The 18,654-nt window shown below is 42.7% G+C and overlaps 1 protein-coding gene across 6 annotated transcripts in view; it reads left to right on the plus strand.

Moving 5' to 3' along the window:
* Window positions 1-208: 208 nt before the first annotated feature.
* ENTPD4 (ectonucleoside triphosphate diphosphohydrolase 4) overlaps window positions 209-18,654 on the plus strand; it is a 32,751-nt gene continuing 14,305 nt past the window's right edge. For 2 of the 6 annotated variants that reach the window (XR_001887948.1, XM_017885696.1), the window contains exons 1-8: window positions 209-1,740; window positions 9,645-9,749; window positions 10,706-10,903; window positions 11,725-11,930; window positions 14,983-15,133; window positions 15,631-15,734; window positions 17,548-17,607; window positions 17,889-18,043. Coding sequence is in view for 4 of the 6 variants with exons in the window: in XM_017885696.1 (XP_017741185.1) it covers window positions 9,742-9,749; window positions 10,706-10,903; window positions 11,725-11,930; window positions 14,983-15,133; window positions 15,631-15,734; window positions 17,548-17,607; window positions 17,889-18,043 (882 nt within the window). In the remaining 2 variants the exon portion in view is untranslated. Of the gene's footprint in view, window positions 1,741-2,802; window positions 2,822-9,458; window positions 9,541-9,644; window positions 9,750-10,705; window positions 10,904-11,724; window positions 11,931-14,982; window positions 15,134-15,630; window positions 15,735-17,547; window positions 17,608-17,888; window positions 18,044-18,654 lie in introns of those variants that run through there. The other 4 variants (XM_017885682.1, XM_017885688.1, XR_001887955.1 and 1 more) reach the window with 4 other exon arrangements.

The following is an 18,654-nucleotide window of genomic DNA, read 5'->3' on the forward strand; positions in this document are numbered from 1 at the left end:
CCCAGGCTGGAGTGCATTGGCGTAATCTCAGCTCACTGCAACCTCCGCCTCCCGGGTTCAAGCAAGTGTGCTGTCTCAGCCTCCTGAGTAGCTGTGATTACAGGCACAAAAAAGTCACCATGCCCGGCTAGTGTTTCTATTTTTAATAGAAATTTCACCATGTTGGTCAGTTGAACTCCTAATCTCAGGCAGTCCACCTGCCTTGGCCTCCCAAAGTGCTGGGATTATAGGCGTGAGCCACCATGCCCAGCCTAGTCTGGCATTTTAGTAGAGTCCTCCTTAAGAAAGACTAACATAACCCCAACCAGTGTCTCCAATGGTAAGGATTTTGAAAGGCAGATAATTTCAAAGGAGCCTGTCCTTAAAATCACAGTATGTCAGTGGCCACGGTTAGCTTCTCAATGCTGTCCTTGGGTCACAGGGTTTTCTAGTGTATAAATTATCCAAACGAGTAATTTCTTATAGCAACAGGTTGTCAAAAAAAGACACTGATGCGCGAGTCATGTGAGAGTCAGAAACATTGGTTCTGCTCTCCTCTCTGCCTCCAGGGGGTCTTGGCCAAGTCACTCAACCTCTCCGGGTTCCAGGCTCTTAACTGTAAAAGAAGGTGATTGGGGCTAGACAGTAGAGTCCCTTTGGCTCTAATCTTCTGAGGCTTCATGGTTTGTTCCATTAACAGTAGCTGAATCCAGGTGGAGGAGGTGACCCAGGTGGGTGCTGGACCAAGAAGGATTCTGTGTTAAGATGTAGAACTGCGAGTTCTGTCTAAGCTTGTTTTACTTGATAAATGGAATTGAGTAGACGTTTCTAGGACCCTTGTTTTTAAAAATCTTTTAAAGTGGCTGGATTGGCTGGTCACTTCCTATCTCTGGGCCACAGTGCATTCACCTGTATACAAGGCGGAAGAAAGGATGGAACCCGGGATTCCCAAGGTCTCTTCCAGCTCTCAAGTGCAAAGTTGTGTGTCTTCAAAGCAGTTTATTGCTAAGCTAGAGAGCTAAGAGAGCTTAGCCTTGAGCTAAGTGTAGGCCATGGGGTCAATCTCAGGAACACTCTTCACTTGATTTCTTCTCATAACCATTGCGTGTGTTAGGGAGGGATGGGGCAGTCTGTCTCCCCTAACACAGGCTCTAACATATGCCATTGGCAGGCAAGAATGAAATCCTGGCTCTACCTCTCACGAATTAGGTGATCTCAAGAGAGACTGAATAAGTGTGAGCCTCCGTTTCCCCATGACGGGTGAAACAGGGAGAGTTACCGGCAAAGGTGTAAATGTCAAGAGTTGAGCAACAACGCCTAGTCCTTACTAGGTTTTCAACCGCTATTTTCCATAACCGTTAGGAGCGCTAAGGACAGATAAACTGCGGTGTCCTAAGTACGCTGCGGCTCGCTGACAACCAGACGAGCACCACGCCACAGTACTGGGTGCCTCCGTGCCGCCACTTCCATACTTCTGGCGCACTGCGCGGTGCCACGGCGACGCGGATCCACGAAACAACCTAGCTCTCGGACGCCAATCACCCCGGATCAGGCTCCGCCCCCCGGCGCTCAACGCGCCCGTCGGCGTGCGCGCTCCCGCCACCAGCGTGCGCGCTCCGGGCGCAAGCGGTGACGCGTCGCCGGCTGGTGCCGGGCGGGGGCGCGGCTCCAGGAAAGGAGCGCGGCCTCCAGGAAGCCGGCTGGCGGTGATGTTGCCAGTTGGTGGTCCCCCGCTCCCGGGGTCCCCGGCCGGCCAAGCAGGTGAGGCCGCCTTTCGGGCGCGAGTGAGGGAAGGGCGGGCGGCCGAAGGGGCCGGCATCGGCGGGTGGGTTGGAGTGCGGCTGTCGGCTGCTCGGCGAGCGGGCCGCGGACGAGTCTCTCTGCCTCAGGCCCCAGCAACCGCCCGCTCAGCTCCGCGGACCGATTCCCGCCGCCCCTGCTGCGCGGCCACATCCGGGCGCCCCGGGACCAGCGCCTGTGAGCCTTGGCGGCCGGCGCGCTCCTCCAGCCCCTCGCAGGGGACATCTGGCGGTCGCGCGCCTCGGGTGACCGCTCGGGATCACCCCCTCGAATGGGCGGAGCTTGGCGGGGCAGCAAAGATGCTGCACCGGGGACCCAGCCGGCTCCGCCTGCCGCTTTAAATGACATTCGCACGTCTTATCGTTTTCGCTTTGCTTTGCTTTTGCTAGATTTCATGTTAGATTTCTTCTTGGAAAGATGGAGCTCATTGGGCAGTAAAGAGATGATGCACAGCATTGTTTCTGAACTTGAGTAATGCGCGGACGCCTTTTAAAGGGACAATTCTCTCATGGTCTAGAATATGTCCCAGAACCCTTAGGGTGCTCCAGACCCCAGTTAGATGAACCCTGGTGCAGAGCGTTTTCAGAGAACGTTTATCACGAAGGAAACCAAAGAGATTCTTTATGATTCAGGAACTTTCAGGCTAGAAGGTAAACTAGAGGTAATGGAAGAATTCCAAATTAGAGACGCAAAGCCCAGGTTAATTTCACATTGCGCTCTCTGTTGTCTTCTGCTTTTTGTGATGAAAATACCAAATTATCCAGCTTTAGAGAGGCCTAGAAGAGTTATATTATTTGTGTTACCATATATTTGATGTTTTTGTATTAGATTTGTTAATTCTGTTTGACGTATTAGAATTATAAAATGGAATGCTAATTTGTATAGTTTAATCGTTTATTTCGGTGTTTACCTTAACATTGATTTCTCTCTTGTAGTTGTTGCATATTGAATCTATGGCTTATATTCTTCTCCTCTAATAGGAAATGTGTGACCGAGGCCCTTGAGGATGTAGTCTAGGAAGGAGACAAAAATGAACATTTATGTAAGGATTTATATTCTCTACGTATTTACTCAGCATGTTTACTTAAAATAGACTACCCATAAATAAAGAGACGATTCCAATTGTGAGAAAACCTCAGGATGTGTAACAGGTTAAATCTTGACAAAGAAAAATGTTGACTTGTGCTTTGAAAGAAGTGTAATGTTGAGAGGAGGACAGGGTGCCTTGGAGGAAGTGCTGTTAGTAAGTGCCTGAGGCAGGCGTGGGGACAGCTTGTGTGGGAGAAAAGAGAGAGAACTGCCGCACTAGAGGGGAGAGATGGTATCTGGGACTGATGAGAGGATAGGTTGGTGAGATAAGATGGACCAGTTGATGGATAAAAGGTTTCAGGTGCCACACAGGAAACTTAGTGTTGATCCTTGGGCTTCCAGAAGGTTCTTAGCTGGTCATATTTTGAAGGCCGTGTTTTACAAAGAGTTGCTTGCAAAATGTGATGTGCACAGTGAAGGCAGAAGGTGGGTGAGTCGCCAAGAGATCTGTCTTGAGGTAGTGATGCCTGCTGTGGTCATCTTAGATATGAGGGATATCTGAGGAAGAATCGACGGGCTTGGAGAATGATAGAATATGTCAACACAGGAAGTGGGAATCAAAGCTGAGAACCAGGTAATCCAGGTCAATGGGGATTGGTGATACCCGTCTTAGACCTGGAGAATTTGGAGGGTGATATTAGTTTGCATCAAAAGATTTCAACCCCAGACTTGGACTAGTTGAGTTTGCGGTAACAGGGCTTCAATGAGCTTGGAATGTGGAACTGGAACTTGAGGAAAGTCAGAGTTAATGCAGGAAAAGTGACCAGAAAAAGACTAAAATGGGAACTAGAATTTTGCAAATGAATAGAGAGGGAGGAAGAGGTTAAGACTTTATATTGAAAAATAAAATTAAAATGGTTAAGATAAATATTGGAGAACATACAGATCATAAATAGCAATTACGTACATTTCTTCTTAAAGAATAAATCAAGTTGTCTTCATGTATCCTTTTTCACAGCTGAGTAATGGTGCTACCCTACCACCTGGCAGCCTTCACATCAGCCTCTCACTCTCAGAAAGCAAAACGCCGCTGGAATGGTTGAGAGCAAATTTAATTTTTCCAGGTTCTCTTGAATGCTTTGATAGTCAAATCATTCTTTCTGAAGTACCCTTCCCTGTGGTACCTTTGCTTATTCAGAAGCCAAGCTCTCTCAGAGGCTGACTTCTCTGTGATTTTGTTTGCCTGTGATTTGAGTTCACTAACATCTGTTTCCTTGGATCTTGCGTTTTTTCACCAGTGGAACCATTTCCCTTTGTGATTGATTTGCGTTGTTTTTGTCGTTGTCTGTAGAACTGTCAGTGAGAGACTGACGAAAACATTGACACCTGACCATGGGCTTTATTCCAATAAAGAATGATCAGCCAAGCAGGGTCCCCCAGCTGAGATCATGAGAGTTAATGCATCTCTCTGGTGATAGGTCTCACACAATTTAGGCCTTTTTAAAACATGTCAGTTTTGGCCGGGCGCGGTGACTCAAGCCTGTAATCCCAGCACTTTGGGAGGCCGAGACAGGCGGATCACGAGGTCAGGAGATCGAGACCATCCTGGGTAACACGGTGAAACCCTGTCTCTACTAAAAAATATAAAAAAAACTAGCCGGTTGAGGTGGTGGGCGCCTGTAGTCCCAGCTACTCGGGAGGCTGAGGCAGGAGAATGGCATAAACCCGGGAGGCGGAGCTTGCAGTGAGCTGAGATCCAGCCACTGCACTCCAGCCGACAGAGCGAGACTCTGTCTCAAAAAAAAAAATCAGTTTTATGTGGTAGTACTGAATTTGCCTCCCAGAGCCCTGGTGCGAAGATTCTTAGCTAGAAGGACAATTGGAGTTTACATTTGAAGATCAGCTTACCATATTGTTAACTTTTAGGCAATAATCCGTCGTACTTTTGTCCTGAGTAAAAATGATAGTGCTTCAGCAGTTACAAGCTGTCCTATTTTCTCTGCTTTTAAACACAAGTTTTGTAACTTAAAATATCTGTTTATCCTTTTGATCAAAATCATCACATATCTCAAAAGAAAAAAAATAAGTCCTGAGACAAACCTCAGATGACGCAAAGTTTCCTAAGTGTGCTGTGATCATTCTCGCGGTCACCTTCCTCTTCGAAGTGTGTTCTTCTCACCCCATCCAGAATCGACCTCCCACCTCCAGAAATCTTTTCCTGCTAAAGCTAGCCTTCGCTGTGCTCTTCTCTGAGCTCTTATAACGAGAATCCAAGTAATTTAACATTGCCTTGAATTAGTAGCTTGGTTGTTTTCTGGGTATTAGTATTTTCTCTGTAGCAATCTGCAAACTCCTTGAAATTTGGAGTTGGGTTTGTTACTCCTCATATCACCTTTGTAGTCCTGATTTTCTTCCCCAAGGACCAGTTTGCCTTTAACTATGACTTTAAGCTGCTAACTAAAACTTTCTTTTCTTTGGTTCTCAGTTCAGCTATCACACAGCTCTCACTGATTTTTATTTTTAGTGTTGGGATTGGAATTCCTGTGTCCTGATAGGCTTTTAAGATAGACTTTTTCAGTATGTTCAGAAAAGTATTTGATCCTGGAAACAAGGTTTCATCAGTCAAAGGTAGCTTGTTAAAAATCGTTATTTCTTCTGATGATAAAATTAATATATGTCCTTTGAAAAATATAGGCAAGCCTAGGGAAGAAAATAAAGATGATACCTGATCTCATTGCCCAGAAATAACTAAGCACTGTTAACATTTTGGTTTCTTTCCTAACATTTTATCCCTCCCCAAGCATGGTGACATTTTTTCACTTAATATATCATGAACATCTTTTCATGTCAATAAATAGATCTGTATCATCACCTTTAATAGTCACATTGTATTCCACTGCATAAATGTACCCCACAGTGGACATTAGTAACAGTGTTTTGCTGTTACACACAATACTATGATGAACATCCTATAGATATTTTAGTGAGTTTACCCCATGACTTCCTAAAGATGAATTTCTGGAAGTGTGATTGGTAGAGCAGAGGGTCGGCACACGTAAATGTTTGTGTGTGTCACCCCAATACCCCCAGAATGTTAGTGATGTGCCTGTCCAGAGTCTCACAGCACTACTCACCGACCTTTTCCCCATCCCCTGTTAGCCAAGTATCACCAGGCCTTCATGACTGCCAATCTGATAGCTGTTTTTATTTCTATTTATCTGAATACTGATAGTTCTATTTTATCAGCCGTTTCAATGAGATCATTTCAATAATCTCAAATTGTCTTTGCTTATTTTTCTATTCAGTCTGTCTCTTATTTCTTTATGAGAACTTTGGATATGTAAAGGTTATTTACTCTTTGTCACGTACTTTGCGAGTACTTTTCCCAAGTTGTGTGTATTCGTAGCGGGGAAGGATTTTTTTTTTTTTTTAAGCACATAGAAGTTTTAAACTTGTGTAGCTATTTTATAAAAACATTAAAATCCATTTAAACATCTAGATCACTGATTTTTTTTTTCTTTTTACTTTTTGTGTAAACTTTTAAATCACAGACATTGTTTGTCCTAAATTTGGGGTACAGAGTACAATATGGAAACCATATTAAAACTTGAACTAATTAAAGTGATTTTTTTTCCCTTTGTCAGGTAGGCAGTATTCATACTTTTTACTGTCTTATATCTTTGTGTGTATGTTTTATTTCCTCCACTGCATTATAGATTCTTTAAGGTCTGGGCCTGTATCTGATTCATCTTTGTGTCTCCCATTTCCAGCCATTTTTGAAACCTGCAAGAGTTACTCATGATTTGTGTGGCAGGCACTGGTCACTGGGGAAACCGAAGAATAAGAGGCTGTCCCTGCCCTAGTGGGACTTGTCATGTAATGAGGAAGCCAACCACAAGTGTAATACTTCATCCCACTGCTGTGATAAGCAAATACTTTGGGGATATGAGGATTAGGGAAACTCCAGCCAGGACTCATGCTTGATTTGTGTCAGGACTGATTCTTAGTCATGCAACTGACGACCCAAGGGAGAGGTTCATTCTGCAAATGCCAAGGAATGAGAGGCATTTCAGTGATGTGTAGCTTGTGTTTTGTGTGGCTGGAGCCTAGGGTACATAGGAGGGGTCTGTCCGGATGAGACAGAAGATGGGCCCCAGATCAGTACTTTGCAAAGAGCTTTCTGCGATGATGTCAGTGTTTTATGTCTGGACTGACTAATGCAGATGCTGTATGTGGCAGTTGAGCACTTCAAAGGTGGCTAGTACAACTGAGGAACTCAATTTTTAATTTTATTTAATTTTAATAACTTTTGATAACCACATGTGGCAAGTGGCTACTTTTATTTAATTTTAATTGGCTAATTTTATTTAATTTTAATTACTTTAACCTCATGTGGCAAGTGGCTACCTCAGTGGACAGCACCGGACTAGATCATGAAGGATCTCTTTTATACCCTAAGGAGTAAGAAAGAAAAGTTGGGGGATGGGGAGGTATGATTCCCTGTTTGTTTTGGAAAGGTCACTCTAGTGTAGAGGTTCTTAACCCTTTTGGGTCCTAGAACTCTAAAACTTGACTTCTTGCCAGGCCCTTTCCTGGGGTCTGCAGAGCTGCAACTAGCACTCAACTGAGCAGACCAAAACCTGGGCCTGGGGGAGCTCCCATTCTGGAGGAAGAGACAAAAAAGAGAAACGTAACATACGCATTATATTAGAGGACGAGGGTGAGTCGATTCTCACACTTGCATCCCACCTCTCCCTCCCAGGAGCTGTGTGACCTTAGACAAGTTACTTAGCCTCTCTGCCTCATCCATAGAGTGTTGTGATAATAGTGTTTGTCTTGTAAGTTGTTAGGAGGATGAAGTTAGTACTTGTGCAATGTGTGGAGCAAGGGCTGGCACATAATGAGCACTATATAAGCGTTTAATAAATAAATGCTGAGGAGAAAAGATCAATCAGGGAAAGGAGTTGGTGGGGAGGGGGTAGGCATTACAGTTATTGATCAGGTGACCAGGGAAGTCCTCCTTGAGAAGGTGACATTTGGGTAAAGACCTGACGGGAATGAAAAAGTGAGCCATATAGGTTACTCCCTAGCAGTAGGGGGGGCAACAAGTTGAGAGATCCTGAGACCAGAAAGTGCCTGGCATTTTTGAAGATCACTCGGCACATCAGTGTGACTGGAATGCAGTGTTAAAGGAGGAGAGAGTAGACGATGAGGTCAGAGCCTTAACAGGTGGTCAGATCCTCTACGACTTTGTAGGTTGCAGTCTTTGGTGGATTTTGAGTACAGAAGTAATCTGATCAGGGTTCTGAGCAAGGGGTGGGAGTGTGGAGCTATCAATTTCCAAGAAAGTATCTGTGTCTGAGGGTGTTGGAGGCAGCATTGTGGGGCCGCTGGTTGAGACTGCCCATAGAAGACTAGTTAGTCTGCTCTTTTGATAGAGCAGGCAAGAGATAAGAGCCTGATCTCAGGAGAAGGTGATAACGAAAGGGATTTTAGATAAGCTGAGGTTAAAGAAATTAAAGGAATTGGTAAGAAATTACATTTGGGGCCGGGCGCAGTGGCTCACGCCTGTAGTCCCAGCACTTTGGGAGGCTGAGGCGGTTGGATCACGGGGTCAGGGGTTCGAGACCAGCCTGGCCCACATGGCGAAACCTCATCTCTACTAAAAATACAAAAATTAGCTGGGCGTGGTGGCAGGCACCTGTAATCCCAGCTTCTCAGGATTACAGGAGAATCGCTTGAACCCAGGAGGTGGAGGCTGCAGTGAGCCATTGCACTCCACCAGCCTGGGTGACAAGAACAAGACTCCATCTCAAATAAAAAAAAAGAAATTACATTTGGAAGATGAAGGAAGAGGGATCACACGTGAGTCTGGTTTCCGATTTGTGTAGCTCGGTGGGATCAAGATTGAGACTGCAGGGGCAGAGCAGATTAGGAGAAAAAGCAGTGAAGACTGCAGTTGTTAAGGGTGCAGTTTTAGAATTTTCTCATGGTTCTGTGCAACATTCAGATAGAGACAGCTCATAGGCTGTTTAAGATGCGTAGAAGAGAAGCCTGGGGTGGAGAAAGAAAAATTGGAGTTATCTGATCATTGAAGCCTCAGTAGTGATTGTGTTAGAAGAGAATGAGGCTAGACAGAGAGCCTGGAAACATAAGAGTAGTCAGGGTTGGCAGAGAACAACGCTTAAAGGATCCTGAGCAGCAGTTATTCCAGAGCTCAGAAGCAGACCAGACGAGACAGCTGTCTTGAGAGGTCAAGCAGCTTTGCGAGACCGAGGAAAGATAGAGAATGCTTGTCCTTTGGCTTCAGCAGATTGGAAGGAGGCCCTGGCTGAAAGCCCTTGTCTGCTCTGCAGTTTGAGGCCTGGAGGCTGGAGGAGTAGTGATAATGGTGTAGTCAGAGAACTAACTAGGGATACAGTGCCTTGCACAGTACTTTGTATATAAAAGGGAAGTATAATAGACATTTATCAAGTGAATGGACATTTCAGGTTCACATTCAACTAATTCTGCCTGTCTCCTACCTCCACGCCAAATCTCCCTTGTACCATAAGGTATTTATGGCGTATTTGATATCCTGATATTTTGGGATCACTTTTGGTTAGAGAGCACTAACTAGTACCAGACGATTATCATCTCTTTTGATTTAGGTCTATACTGGACAGTATGAAATTAACTTAGAAGTGTGTTGCTCAGAATAAACCCTTCCAACAGCTTCGATGCGAGGATCATGTATGTATATATTATATGTGGCTGGATTTAAGCACACACTTAAAGAACGTAGACGTTTTCTTTGATGATACTATCTTTGTGATTTGTCTCACTTCCTGGAACAGGAGGGCTCTAACTCCATGAGGACCCCAGCATTATTTCTATAATTGTTTGTGAGAAGGACTGAATCCCAGAGCATTGCCTTGTTGCTGACCTTTCAGTATGGGGAGGTGAGTGATGGGCCTATCACCATGAAACATGAAATCTTGGTGACACAAAAACAGGTCTCGAGAGGAAAAAAAATCTAAATCACAAGTGAAAAATGTGAAGTTGTGCTGTGCTTCTGTTTAATACCTTTTTTCTTCCAGGACCCAGTGAGGTATTTTAATGCATGAAGCACTCTTCAAGGTGAAGAATAAAGAAATTAAGTGTAAAATAATAAAATTTATCCCAAAGGCAGTGCAGCTTTTTTAAAGCCAAATCATATTTCTAGAATGAGCCTCTCATTCTTGACATAAACTGAGGGGAAAAGTTGCTAATTATTTGCAGAAATGTCTTGTAGGAATATTTCTAAAAGCACAGGACATAGAAAACTCATTTATTGACTTTGTTATGGAGGTGTTGTTAAAATGCTGTTTTCTCCCATTCCTCGAGTCATCTGGGAGAGATTTGCCTTGGACTTCAGTGTTAAGCAAATGTGCTCCTCCTGAGCTATTTGTGTATTTCTGGTGTAATGGGCAGTGAGCTCAGTCGCATTTGCAACAGGCCCACCTTACAACATGCGTTTGTGTCCATACTATGTTCCCGTTTGGTCTCATCAGCCTCATACCCGATTTCATGATCAATTTATATATTTATGTTACTGAACTTATTCTTGTAAGTTGTCTCTAATTCTGTATTTGTTTTGGAACAAAGCAGGGTAAAATAAAAAATCTACATGATACTGTCAAGAAAAGGGGAAAACACAGAAGTGTCATAACCATCAGGGCCTAATTCTCATTTAGATGGTTTTATGATAATGGGTTGTGTAGCTGTTGTATAGCACATGCAAGATGCCAGTATACAGATACCTACAGATAGGGAAATCCAGGTAGCTCAAGCCAAATATCTTATTTTAGGATCACTTTAGGTGAAGGAAGCCTCATTGGAGCAGATTCCTTTAAAATCTTTTTCTTTCTGCTTTCAGGATTGGCATCTCCTGTCTTTTTCCTGCTTCTTGGCATTTTAGCATATCTCCAGTAGGGTGTCCTCGAATTCTGAACACCAATTTACGCCAAATTATTGTCATTAGTGTCCTGGCTGCTGCTGTTTCACTTTTATATTTTTCTGTTGTCATAATCCGAAATAAGTATGGGCGACTAACCAGAGACAAGAAATTTCAAAGGTAAGGGATAAAAACATTTGCTTTCTAGACCAGAAGCCATACTTTCTGTCTTACCTGTTTTAGGCTGCTGGAACGGAATTCCATAGACTGGGTGGCTTATCAACAACAGCAATTTGTTTCTCCTCGATCAAGGTGTCATAGGTTTTGTGTGTGGTGAGGGCCTGTTTCCTTGTCCTGAGATGAGGAGTCTTCTTGTTGTGTCCTCACATGATGGAAAGGGGCGAGGGGGCTCCCTGAGGTTTCTGCCCTCATGAACTAATCACCCCCCTGAGGCCCCACCTCCTAATAGCATCACATTGGTGATTAGGTCTCCAACATACTAATTTTGGGGGTCCGCAAACATTCAGACCATAACACAATCATTTCGTGACTTCACGACGTTTGGCTTTAGGTTGGAATTTAAGGAACTGTAGGAACTAGATTCTGTACCATATACATCATGGCATGAACAGTTAAACCATTTGAAGCTAGTTAACTGCTAACTACCAAATCCATATCATAAGACTCCCTGGAATAATTATTTATGCATAAGCGTCTCCTGTAACATACTTTAAGCTGATTTTTGAGTTGGTAGTTTAGAAGTAGAATTTTGCATTTTGGAATTTGAACTTCTGTAAAGGAGTGTGTGTCTGATTTAGATGATCTTTATCATTATCACTTGTTTTCTTTTGACTCTTCAATTATTCGACAGTTGTATTAACGTTATAGCGGGGCTGCTACATAGCTTAGAAATTATGACTTGGTGTTCGTTGCATTTTTTCTGTTAGGCATAAGATGATATTCTCTGTCTAAATCAAAGCATACATGTGTTTCTATCTAAGGTACCTGGCACGAGTTACCGACATTGAAGCTACAGACACCAATAACCCCAGTGTGAACTATGGGATCGTGGTGGACTGTGGCAGCAGTGGCTCTCGAGTATTTGTCTATTGCTGGCCAAGGCATAATGGCAATCCACGTGATCTGTTGGATATCAGGCAAATGAGGGATAAAAACCGAAAGCCAGTGGTCATGAAGATAAAACCGGGTATGTAAATGAGAATATCTGCCTGGTAACCAGGGTGCGTCCCGTCATTCTCCGCGGCGTCTTTCATATCGTTCCCTTTCTGCACCGTCATAGCCCTGAGTCAAATCTCACACCGGGACCTGATGGGTCTCCTTGTTTCACTTTCTTTTCCCTTTTCTGTCCATTTTGCATAGGGTGACTAACACCTTGATAAAACATCCAAACAGACATGTCTTTTTGTCTCCTATAGCATTTTAATAGTGCCTTACTCATAGTATCTACTCAGATGGTTGCTGGTTGGCATTAACTATGGAGAGTTTTTTCCTGTTTAGTAGTCATTGGTCTCTATCGTTAATGACAAGGTAATTTCAGATAATTCATGAAAATCTATAATATATTGGCATATATTTTTCATTTTTAAAAATTGCTGGCCAAATATAGTTCTAGTCATCTAGATTGTTTGGTGAGTGTGACCACAGAACTTAGAGCTAATAATAATTATGTATAGTTTTTAAAGATACTATAATTTCTAAGCCAGTGTGACATGTAAAAGTTTAGATTTGGCTTCCTTATTAGGTAATTTACGTCAGTGGTGCTCTTTTTTCTGTGTCATCACCATTTCCATGGACAGCAGCTTCTGTCAGGAGCGTTTAGAATGGGAGATACAAGCTTTTTATGTCTTGATAGTTGATCACTGATTTCAAACCGTGGACCACTGATCTTAATAGAGATGCAGCACTTTTATTTCATCTTTCTAATGTATTAAAGTAGTAAAATATAAAATGCAAACAATCCAGGAAATTTATCTTGTAAATTATTAGAGAATATTGATAAATAATAATTTTGTAGTTTATTATCCCCATTTCAGAAATAAAATTTAAAAGGATGTTCAGGTTAATGTGAGAAAAATGCATATCCTCATAGAAGAGTCTCCAACCACGTAGAATGGTGACCCCTTGAGTCCTCATTCTTCGTGGAATAATTCAGACCCCACCTCCTCCTTCAGGCAGCCCTCAACAAGTTGATTATCCTTTGATGTGTGGGCAGCTAGGAACCAGCATATTACTCAGAAAATCTAAAGTCTGTACCTCACTTTTCAGGTTAAAGAGAGAACCTACTCTATGTCTATATACCAGCATTATTTTATCAGAGTACATTTCCGTGTAATTTTTTAGTGAGTGTCTGAAGTTTTAGTTGTATGTATTTCTACCCCTTAAATTTTTATGTATCCCTAATCTAGAAACATTTTTAGTTAAATTAATGTTGATCAAATAAAAAATTTATGAGAAAACTAAAAAAATAAAGCATTTTGCATTTCATCTAGCTTCACATACCAGGTCCCATCATTGACTAAACAGGTCTCATGGAATAAGATGAAAACTTCCATGCCTTGGAGTTGTTTAGAACAAACGGTCAACTACATTATCATCCTAGAGTATATACGAAAATCTCATTAAAATCAGGCTTAACATGGGTCTGTCTTGCACTATACAAAGTTATGAAATGGAAGTCAGAATACCTTTTTATTGCACTACTCTGTCCTCAAGCATGGATTTCCGTGTATAGCATTGCAGCAAAGCTCTAGAAATTTCCTTCATAGGGTCTGGCTAGTTTAGGACTTTGACTGCATTGAAATTGAATTGTATGTGGCGTCAAAAGACTTATAGTTTAGTTCTTTTTTTGCTAATTCCTTTGATGAATCACTTAATCTTTGTGGGTTTATAATTTTCTAATGTGTGAAATAAGGAATTTTTAGACTTCTAAAGTGCCCCTCATTTTTAATATTGTAGGCTAAATGACACCTAGAAATATTCATTGATGTACTCATTCATCAGATACATGCTGGGCACCTGCCATTTGCTAGGCACTGTGTTAGGTGCTGGGAATATAAGTTTGAATAGACACATTTTGTGCCCTTGAGAAGCTTTCAGTTGTAATGAGACAGGCAAGTAAATAGGTAATTTTGATATGGTGTAATGAATGTACATCTAGCAAAAGGAAGTAAGCATGGAATTTAACAAGAGTCGTCTTCAGGGTTCTGTTAGGGTGACTTCCATGGAGGGTGGAGCTGAGTGGGTATGCAGGAATTAACCAGGTGAAAAGGGATAGGGAGGTGGATGGAGAAGACTCTTCCTGGTGGTGGAGTTTGAGCAAGGCCCTAAGGCCACAGTAAGGTGCACTATGGAAATGTTAGTTCAGTGTAGCTGAAGGCAGCGGAAGAAACATGGGAAGAGATAAGGGTGGGTAAGTTATGCAGGGCAGGATGTGCTGTTCTGGAGTTGAGCCTTATCTGGAGGGCACTGAACCACAAAAGAATTGGAAGCCTGAAGAGGCATCATTTGGGTAGGGAATGGTGGGGAGATGGTCAGGATCAGAGGGTGGGATGTGCTGTGGCAGGCTGGCAGAAGATGTGTCCAAAGGGATGAGGAGTAAAGTCATGTGAGAGGCACCGAGGAGAGGGCATCTATGAAACCCAGGTTGTGTGTTGGGATGAGGGAGAGGGACTTCATTTAAGGCCCTGGCTTGGGCCTCTGGGTGCCCAGCGCTGATAACCTCGGAGGGAGGTAACCAGCAGTGAGACCAGGTTTGTAGCGAAAGTTGAATTCAGATTTTGCTATGGTGTGTTGGGGGTGGCTGTGAGGACAAGCACGGGCAGTGTCTGGTGGACAGTTACCCCACGCTCACTTGGAGGCTAATGAGCGCTGCATGGCCGGTGGCACAGTTAGGAGTTCGTGGCATGCTGATGGTGATAGCGGCCTCAGGAGGTACTGAGCTCACCTGGCGAGATGGGGAGCACGTTTCTTGAGGGTGGGCAAGAGCCCATCCACATGGCAGTGACACACAGCAGATGCTCAGTCAGGTCTGTGTGCTTTGATGAAGAAGAAAAGGACATAGCACTGAATAGTGCCACCAACATTTAAGTAAGGTCTGCAGAAGAAGTTGCTAGAGGGATAGGAAAAACTAAGCAAGTGTAATGTGTAGCATGATTTCCCTAAAACTAGCCACTCTGAAGAAGCATCACATGTTATAGCTAAAATATCTGCTTCTTAACTAAAGTATCCTGTTTCTCTAGGCATTTCAGAATTTGCTACCTCTCCAGAGAAAGTCAGTGATTACATTTCTCCACTTTTGAACTTTGCTGCAGAGCATGTGCCACGGGCAAAACACAAAGAGACACCTCTCTACATTCTCTGCACGGCTGGAATGAGAATCCTCCCTGAAAGGTGATCCTCCACAGAAGGGCAAGGGTGAGGGTGGGCTCCTGGAGGGGAGAGGGGTGTTCTCCCCCTCCTCCTCCTCCTCCATCATCATCGTCACTGTCAAAAGGAAAACATTCAAAATTCTTTCTTCAAATCTGGAATAGTATCAGAACTCTTCCTTCAGCCAGAATCTACCAAATAGTCTTTAATTGACTTAGGACTATAGTCAACTGTAAAGTTGTCATTTTTAAAAATCTAATCTATTTTATGTAGTTGAGGAATGCTTGCAGTTGCAGTTTTACATCTAGATATCACATAATTCACACAACTTGTTCATTTTGAAAATTCATTCCTAATATCTTTCTAAGGAATTTCTTTGTTTTTAAAATTAACTGTTTCATACAAGATATACCAGAGCCCTGGTTTGTTTTTTGTTTTTGTTTTGTTTTGTTTTTTCTTTCCTAAACAGAAGATATCAAGCTGTAATCTTTTGATTTGTAAATGTGTTTGTTGCCTGACAGCCAGCAGAAAGCTATTCTGGAAGACCTTCTGACCGATATTCCCGTGCACTTTGACTTTCTGTTTTCTGACTCTCATGCAGAAGTAATTTCTGGGAAACAAGAAGGTTGGTATATTGGTCTTCAGTTTAAAATTTGGGACACTATTCCTTTAAATCCTCCCCATTTTCACCAGCGTACCCTTTGTTACACTCCTGTTATCTTAACATTTGGGAAATAATAGACTTGAAATATTATAATTTTTAAATAACTAAACCAGTTTCTTACATGACTAGTCTTTGTTGCCCAAACATTAAGCCACTGAAAAATAGCTATTTGTCTTCACCACATGTAGGGACATAGCTTGATGTAAACTCAACTTTGATAGAAAAGGCTTGTGTGCCTTGCCTCAGTTGTGTGGCTTCCTGGGACTTTGATCATTATTAAGCTGTTGGAGCTTCTTCTCAACTTTGGTACACTGAGAAATATCAAATCTTTGTTCTATTTTCAAAGAAATGATTCTCCTTGAGAATGAAATGCCAAGTCAATGAAATAATTTGGGGTATAGCTTGCTAGAAATGTATACCAAAAAGTATTTCAAAAGTCATCTGTCATTTCAGCATTAATACTTCCTATGTGAAAGACACTAGAAAATACAAAAATGGGGTGAAATTTACACATTGCCATTCAGCTGCTTACAGACAAATGAGCTACACAATTAGCTGTTCTATGAGGGTTTTAGGTACCAGAAAAAAGATAGGAAAAAATATCACAGGCGTTCTTAAGAGGGAGGCATTTTTTTTTTCCAGCTAGGGCCCTGTTGGAGAAAGTGACATCTGAATTGCACCTCAAGGGAGGGGATAGTTCTTAATAGAACATGCCAGAGCATGGGAAGGGCGAGGCTCTGAGGGAGGGGCAGGAAGCACATGCCAGGCAGAAGAAAGGACTTGACTCAGGTCAGATTGGAAAGAGGGTACTGTAGACAAAGAAACACAAATGTTTTAGTGTGGGTGGTGGACCTTCTGGAAGGAGTGGCGGGAGTGTTAGCGATTGGCTGGCTCTTGAATTGTCAGTCCAGGAATTTGGACTTCTTTCTGTAGAGGAGTCCAATGCAGAGAGTAGAGCAGGTGGCAACAGAGGAATAGGGGCATGGATGGATTAGATGGGCTTCCCCCCATCTGTAATGGTTCGAATCAAGGTGGCAATGAAAACCAGGTGTAGGGAATGTGAAAATAGAATCAGACTTGTCAGCTGAGTGAATGGAGAGATAAAGGAAAAAGGAGAAGATACCTTGAAATTTTTTTTCATTTTTTGTTTTGTTTTGTTTTTTTTGAGATGGAATCTCGCTCTTTCGCCAGGCTGGAGTGCAGTGGCACGCTCTTGGCTTACCGCAACCTCCGCCTCCCAGGTTCAAGCGATTGTCCTGCCTCAGCCTCCCGAGTAGCTGGGACTACAGGCGCCTGCCACCACGCCCAGCTAATTTTTGTATTTTCAGTAGAGACGGGGTTTCACCTTGTTGGCCAGGATAGTCTCAATCTCTTGACCTCATGATCCACCTGCCTCGGCCTCCCAAAGTGCTGGGATTACAGGCATGAGCCACCCTGCCCAGCCGATACCTTGATGTAAAACTTGGCAGGTTTAACATCATAAAAGTGAAAATTCCAGTATTTTGAAAGAACTCATAAATTTCTAAAGAAAACTAGCACGTAGCGTATTGTATTTTCAACCTATGTAGATGGTATAACTATAAGCATTGAAGTTGAGAGTTCTTGGAAAGCCATTTGGAGTAATAAAAACATCAGTAGCAAGGTGTTATTTCAGATGATTTTACAGGTTATCAGGGAGTGAAATAAATGAGATGTTTGTACAGACTGCGCTAATAAGAGTTACACAAAATGTTTTAAAATTTTTTCTTCTCTTCACCCTGTGAAATGTCTATAGGTGTGTATGCTTGGATTGGCATTAATTTTGTCCTTGGACGATTTGAGCATATTGAAGATGGTAAGTGTCATGTTTCCAGCAAATGTATCTAGTTGGAAATTGGTGCTTTTCTGTTTAATCCAAAGGCTGAAAAAAGCTAAGCTTTGTGACACTTCTAAGCGTGTAGGAGTAGAATGAGAGGAGCTGCAGTTGAACATAATTCAACTTGATTTTAATTGGAAGGAGTAGACTGGGTTTGCCTGAATATGCTTGAAATAGACCATGGAAAGAAGGTGACTCTTCAGAAGAGCCCAGTTCTCTGGATTAGTTCTGTTCCAATGAACACTTTCTGTTCTTTCCAGATGATGAGGCAGTTGTGGAAGTTAACATTCCTGGAAGTGAAAGCAGTGAAGCCATTGTCCGTAAAAGGACAGCGGGCATTCTCGACATGGGCGGCGTGTCGACTCAGATAGCGTACGAAGTCCCCAAAACTGTAAGCTTTGCGTCCTCACAGCAGGTCATTATCTGTACAAATTTCCTTCTGTTTGGTTTGGTTTTCATTTAACATGTGTCCATCGTTCTTGTTTTGTTTTCTGAGTCTGAACACATCTTTACTGTGCTTGCTGAGGTGCCGCCTCTCAACCCAGGAGAAAGGAGACAGGAGGAACAAGGCAGACCTCAGCTGAGCCGCTTGTGTGTGTTCATTGAAATCAGCTGGTTTGTTTTCTGACCGTAGTTTTTCTTTGGTATATACGCAGTCGCATGCTTGAGTTTCTGTTTATGTTTTCTCTTCAGTCATGTCTTTTCTCAACAGGTTTTATAAAATGTAACATAATAATATCTAAATTTTTTAAGTTAGAATTGGGGGAAATTCTTTTTTTTAATGGTTCAGACGTTGAGCTTCCTTGGGGAGGATTGAGGTTTGTATCCACTGCTTCCACATCTTTCGAATGGTGGTTTACCCGAACTGTTCTCCAGCCGGTTCTGTGCCCTCTCAGTTGCTGCCTGGGCAACCTTGTCTAGAGAACCCCGGCACAGTTTCCAGATGTATTTCTGAATTACTGCACGTCTTTTTTACTCCATTTGTGTTCAGCTGTAGATTAACGCCAAAGCCTAGCTTCCTGCATT

This window comes from Rhinopithecus bieti, unplaced genomic scaffold, assembly GCF_001698545.2.
Source record: "Rhinopithecus bieti isolate Rb0 unplaced genomic scaffold, ASM169854v2 scaffold_315, whole genome shotgun sequence".
Classification (NCBI taxonomy): domain Eukaryota; kingdom Metazoa; phylum Chordata; class Mammalia; order Primates; family Cercopithecidae; genus Rhinopithecus; species Rhinopithecus bieti.